At 46.6% G+C, this 6000-nt stretch overlaps 1 protein-coding gene across 1 annotated transcript in view; it reads left to right on the top strand.

The window, feature by feature from the left end:
- LOC144798389 (E3 ubiquitin-protein ligase TRIM39-like) overlaps positions 1-5157 on the top strand; it is a 231881-nt gene extending 226724 nt beyond the window's left edge. The window contains exon 6 of the mRNA XM_078669229.1: positions 4532-5157. Coding sequence (XP_078525355.1) covers positions 4532-5049 — 518 coding nt within the window. The 3' untranslated portion in view covers positions 5050-5157. The remainder of the gene's footprint in view (positions 1-4531) is intronic.
- Positions 5158-6000: the final 843 nt, after the last annotated feature.

A 6000-nucleotide genomic window follows, 5' to 3' on the forward strand; every position in this document is an offset into this window, starting at 1 on the left:
CGAGATTGGCTTTGTTGCAAACCAGCAAGGTCTGAGGCGCTTCTCCTTTGAAGAGAAGCTGGAGCAGGCCTGGAGCAACCAGGAAAGCAAGTTAGATGTAAAAGAAAGTCTTGGGGGGGCTCACTAGCCAACGGGCAAGGAACCGGGAAGACACGTCAAGCTGAAATGCAAAAGCGGGGCCCACGGGACACTCGTGGAGTGTGGGGCTCTGAGCTTCAGTGCAAATGGTGCTCGGGGCTGGGGCTTCAAGCACCCCAATGCACAACTTCGAGATGCTTCGGGAAGTGAGTGCAGGTAGCAAAGTGTGGGATGTCCAGGAGTTCCGGTCCCACGTCTCTCGTGTCCGCCATGTGTCTCAGCTTTGCTGTGAGCGAAGGTTGGGGTCAGAGATGTCTGGAAGTCCATGTCCTGTGTCGCAAATTCTTCAGGAACCGTCGGGAGCCTTGAAAATGCAGACCGGCAAAGTTGCTGTTGGTGCCTGTTTGAACAGGGTGGTCACTCCTTGACCACAAGGGAGATGTCTTCCATCTTCCAGTCGAAATGGAACGTCGAAGGTCCAGGATATATGTATTAGAGTTTCGTCCGGGGTAACCTTAAGTCCTAGGGACTGGGGTTCTATCTTTATAGGAAAGATAGGGGATGGACTAACCCTATGGCCCCTCCTATGGGTGGGCCTGGGGAGGGGTGGTTACACCCCTTCCCCTTTGTCCAGTTTCCCGCCAGAGCTGGGGCTGAGTGCCCCGGAAACTGGTTTGAACCGGGCTATGCATGGAGCACCTTGTGTGCCCCAGGCAGTGTCTGAAAAGCATTCCCTGAATGCAACCCTCCCTGCCCCAATACACTAAAGCCTGTCTGGGGAGGTGCCAGCACCTCCCTGGACAGGAAACCTATTGTCCAGGCCTCCTCTGCCAGATTTTTGTCCAGCAGCAGGAGGGCAGACTCATGTCTGTGGCAGCAGCATCCATTTTGTGATGCTGGGGCTCTGTTAAAATTTAACCGGATTTAACAGTAACTACATGTCTTCTCCCTCTAGAAGGGTGGAATACTACCCCCGCCGCCAGGACTGGCAGGGGGTAGTATTCCAAAGTGTTTGACACCTTACACGACATGTTTTGATAAAGCCAAACCAAAGTTAGCATTAACCGTGAGGATTATAATGCACTGAGTATATGGTATGGCTATATCATAGAACAGCTATAAGGAGATGGTTCCGAAAGCTTCAGAGGGGCTCAGCTCATGCTAGGGCACCCTCTCACATAAAACCAATTACTCTGCCTCCAGGATTGTCCAGGCCTGCCATAGGAGCGGCTTATAGGTTCATATGCGTCTATATATATATATATAGATATAGGTATACTATATCTAAGTAAGGGGTGATTACACCACCTTACCCAGGTTGCAATTGCAGACCTGTGTGTCAGTTTGGAGGGCCAGCCAGGGGTGGCATAATACCTGCTGCAGCCCCTGGTAGGCCTTGGATGCACCTATGCCCTGGGTACCTATGGTACACTATACAGGGACTCACAAAGGTGACCCAGTAACCAATCTGGTATGTACCTAAAGTACATGGAGTCCATTTTATAGAGAAAGCAGATAGACTGGGGCCCTGAATAGCAGGGTCCCAGTCCAACTAAGTCGAAAACCAGCAAAACACCAGGAAAAAAGTGGGGGTAACCATATAGTCAGATTCCACCTTCCTACAATGGACACGGATCCCTGTCAGGAGTGCCCCATCTGGGTGGGACACAAATTGGAGGAAGAGAGAGCAAGGCTTTCCTGCGTGTTTCAAAAGTGCTCTTTGATTCTGAAAAGGTCACATGTTAGTGGGACCTGGGGACATCGCAGGAAGGAGGTGTGGCTGATAAGGGAATCATAAAGAGTAGGGATGTGGGCATTTGTAGCCATTTGTCAGGCATATATCAATGAGGCTGATGTTCAGTTGTGGTCCACAAGTAACTCTCATGGCTGTTTTGTAAGGATATCTGGGGTGGAATCGCTCATGCTTTGACAGACTACTTCCGGGGCAAAGGACAGGACAGAAGAGTGGGCACTTCAGAGGAGGCATCACATGCAACACAAACCTCAAAGCATGAAGCACTAAAAAAAAAAATCTTCTGGAAATGGGTTATAAAAAGGGAGCCAGAAGCTCCCAAATGGTCATTTACCAAGCAGCCGGCGTGGGCTGTATTTCGACGTGGAAAAGCTAAGCAAGAGTTCTGCTTTGTGTGACAAGGACCGGGGAATAATGTCTGCCAATCTCCTAGCTGGGTGAGTGGATATCGCCCAGAATAATCAAGATAATCTGCACTGTTGTCTGGAGCACCAGTTCCACCCTCCCTTCCAATACCAGAGGACTCTGTTAGAAGAGCAGAGGACCTGGAGGGAGCAAGATCCAGAGGGAAATCCTGTCAGATCTTTGTAGCGAATAGTGAGAACGTGCGGTTTCATCGATCGTGCTGTTGCCTGTGTGCAGACTAAAAGATGACAACCTCATAAGCCAGAGCGGGCTACCGTGAAGTCAACTGCTGTACTACAGATCGGGCTATTGCCCAAGTGCAAACTAAAATGTGAGACCCTGTATTCTTGAGGAACCTGCCATGAAGAAAAGTGCTGTTGCAAGGTTTGGGCCCTTGCCCATGTGCAGACTAAAGTTGGCGAATCTGTGTGACAGAGGGGGCTGTAGTTGCATCGATTGGGCCGTTGTCTGTTTGTAGACTAAAAGACGGCAACCCCATTTTCCAGAGAGGGTCGCTGTGAAGAGATTTGCTGTTTCCCAATCGGGTTATTGTCCATATGCAGTCTAAAGTTGGCAACCCTGTGTGCCAGATGGGGCATTGTGAAGAAATCTGCTGTGGCAACCAGTTGGGCCGTTGCTCATGTGCGGACTAAAGTTGGTGATCTGCTATGCTAGAGGAGGCCACTGTGAAGTGCAAGGGCTTTTGCCGGGTGTATCGTGTGACCAAGAGGAAACAGGCAGTCTGGATACGTGTGCCCAGAGCCCGATTCACTGCACCAGACCTGCAAGCGGTATTGTAGGAACTTGCTGAACCATCCCAAGGAGTCCAGTGGATGACCAGTAACCTGACCAGCAGAGAAGAGACTGTTGATCTACACTGGCAGCCATTTAAGTCCACTGCGACGCTGAAGTATTGAACTCCCCTGAATAATGCAACACTAGCTAGAGTTGGTAAGACTGATCACAGGGCGGTAGAGCCAGCCCAGGGGAACTTGCTCTGCCTCACATTGCTATAGTGCCAAAATACTTTGATTTTAAAAAGTCATGATGGGACTGCTAGGACTTGGACTTGTAGTTGGACTTAACCTGAATGTTGTCTATTGTAAATGGGAAATAACCACTGCCATTGAACTGAGAAGGAGAATTCGGGGCTCTGCCCAGACAACGCTAGTAAGCTGGCCTTAGGAGGGCTGTGTATATTGTTTGTGCATGTCGTATTTCATTTTGCATCCGTATATAAATAATACGTTTTTCATAAAAGCTAGCATCTGACTGGGCATTCATTTATTGGGGTTGCTAAATGTATTTTTTGTATTGAGTCTGTGTTCCCCTCACACCTACCTCTCCACGGAGAAGCCTTGGACTGCTTGACCCGCACTACCACTGAGGGTCAAATGCCTAAGGGGTACTTGGCCCAGTTGCTCAGGAACCATAGTAGGTCAAGCCCAGGGACATCAGGAGTAAAAGGCCACAACCACCCTGTTTGGGCCCAGTAGTTCTTACATGCTTCGTAGCCCTCTGATAGGGGTCTGTCACATATGGTATGGCTTATATTGGAGAACATTATATCAGGCTAAAAGCCTGCATTGTGACGCTACATGTGAGAAAGATATGCTTCGGGTTTGTGTATATTATATGTTTTGTTTACAGTTGATGAACTCGACTATATATGCAACAGGATTCAGAAATATGTGTAATTTGTACAAGTTTTTAGATTCTGTACAGTTATTATTACTATTTTACCCTTCCCACTGTTAGCCTTATGTTCTGACCTTAGGGTGGAAACAGGAGCTGCATTTGAAGAGGTTAGAAGTGCCATTTGTACAGGGCATAGAGATGAAGAGTCCTACTAGGCATAAGGTAACAGCAGGATACAGAACCTAGCAGTCCAAAAAGTAAAAAAACAGGACAGTGGACTTTTCTAAAGTTGAAATCCTTGTAAAAAAATATAACAAGATTTGCCGTTCAATTTCAGCAATTTAAACCTCAATATTTTTATCCCGCACTTTTTTATTACGTTGTTGTACCACGTGTACGTAGTTTTGCTTTTTGTTATTAGAGAATATTATGGGACTGCTTACAGAGTCCCTTAAATGTTTTTCGAATAGTAATGTGCACAAGAAATCAACTTAACATTGTTGTCAATTTCTACTATTCCCTATCAATTGAGCACTGTCAATTGGATTCAATCTGATGAATTTCAAATTGCATTATCCTTTTATCTGTATTATTATATTTCTCATTCTCTCCTGGGCGTATCTTCCAAACGTAATCCATTCATTGTTTTTCTCCTAGTCTCTGTAGTGGATTTGACGTTAAACCCTAAGACAGCAAACCCTTCGCTTGTCATATCCCAAGACCAGCAATCTGTTCGGCATGGTGGCTCTTGTCAACATCTATCAAATCCAGAGAGATTCTTGACTTCCTGGTGCGTTCTTGCAACTCAAGGCTTCTCATCAGGAAGATGGTGCTGGTTGGTCAAAGTGAATGATTCTGAACGCTGGGCAGTGGGTGTGACTAATCACTCTACAAGGAGGAAGGGAGCAGTCAGACTAGACCCAGAGGAAGGGTTCTGGGCAATTGGTCTTCTAGATGGACAGAACTATGCCCACACCTTTCCAGAGATGACAACCCTAACAAAGGAGAAACTCAACAGAATTAAAATATATCTGGACTATGAAGGAGGATGGCTCTCATTTTTCGATGCTGACACAATGGCTCGCCTGTACACTTTCACGGCCTCATTTCATGAGAAAATATATCCTTTCTTTTGGCTCAGGCACTTGGGAACAGAAATAACACTGAACTCATAACATATTAATTATACAACTGATTCCATATGTCTGTTGCCATTGAACAACATGCATGTAAACATGTCAAATGCATATTATCATTAAAAAAAGTCTCTCAGTTGCAGAAAATATTCAACTATGCAGTGTTTGCATGTATGCTCATGAGGCTCTAATGTTTTTCATTAAGATATTGTGCATTTTAATGTCTCATATTTTCTTTGATTTACAGTTTTTATATTTTGGCATGCTTTTTGCACAGACATTTTTTGTGATTTTACACCTGCCCAACCTAATTTGATTATTCATAGCTGTGTTAATGACATCATGTAACAGCATTCCATCATGGCTCGCTTTCAGTTGTGATGGGGATCGTCTGTTGTTAATCCTAAAAACTTTGCCCCTAAGGCACAGAGTGACTGAATCACTGTGGAGGCAAACGTGGCATGAGCATTCTACGTCTCACTGTGCTTTTGGTTTGGTTTATTAGCCCTCCTCTGTTGGTCTACACGGTGATCTCACCATTAATCCCAAATAGTGATCTCAACAGTTCAGCAGAAGTCAGTGGCAGCTCTCAGCTTTAATTTAGAGCAGGCATGATTATGGCTTAGAGAAGTGGAGGCACACTTGGCGGTGGACAGCTGCTGCACAAGCCGCACCGGTCACTTATCCAGCCGCTTCGGTGCTACCCATAGCCATGGCACTAACTGCACCACAGCATGGCACACTGGAGCTACCTGCAAGACCCCCTCCGCACCTGCTGCACCAGCCGCTCTCTTCTGCCAAATCTGCTGTTACACTGCCTGGAATGGGCCCAAAATAGGCCGCCCAATCAGTCAGAGCATTGGCGCCATATTAAGCAATGAAGCCATGGTGGTGAGTGATGGCAATAGCTGGGTGGTGGTGTATGCAACAGTGGTGGTGGGTGCAGCAGTTGATATCTGAGGTGTTGGCAGCAGGCAGCTAACATTTTTG

The sequence above is a fragment of the Lissotriton helveticus genome, chromosome 12 (assembly GCF_964261635.1).
Source record: "Lissotriton helveticus chromosome 12, aLisHel1.1, whole genome shotgun sequence".
Taxonomy (NCBI): Eukaryota; Metazoa; Chordata; class Amphibia; order Caudata; family Salamandridae; genus Lissotriton; species Lissotriton helveticus.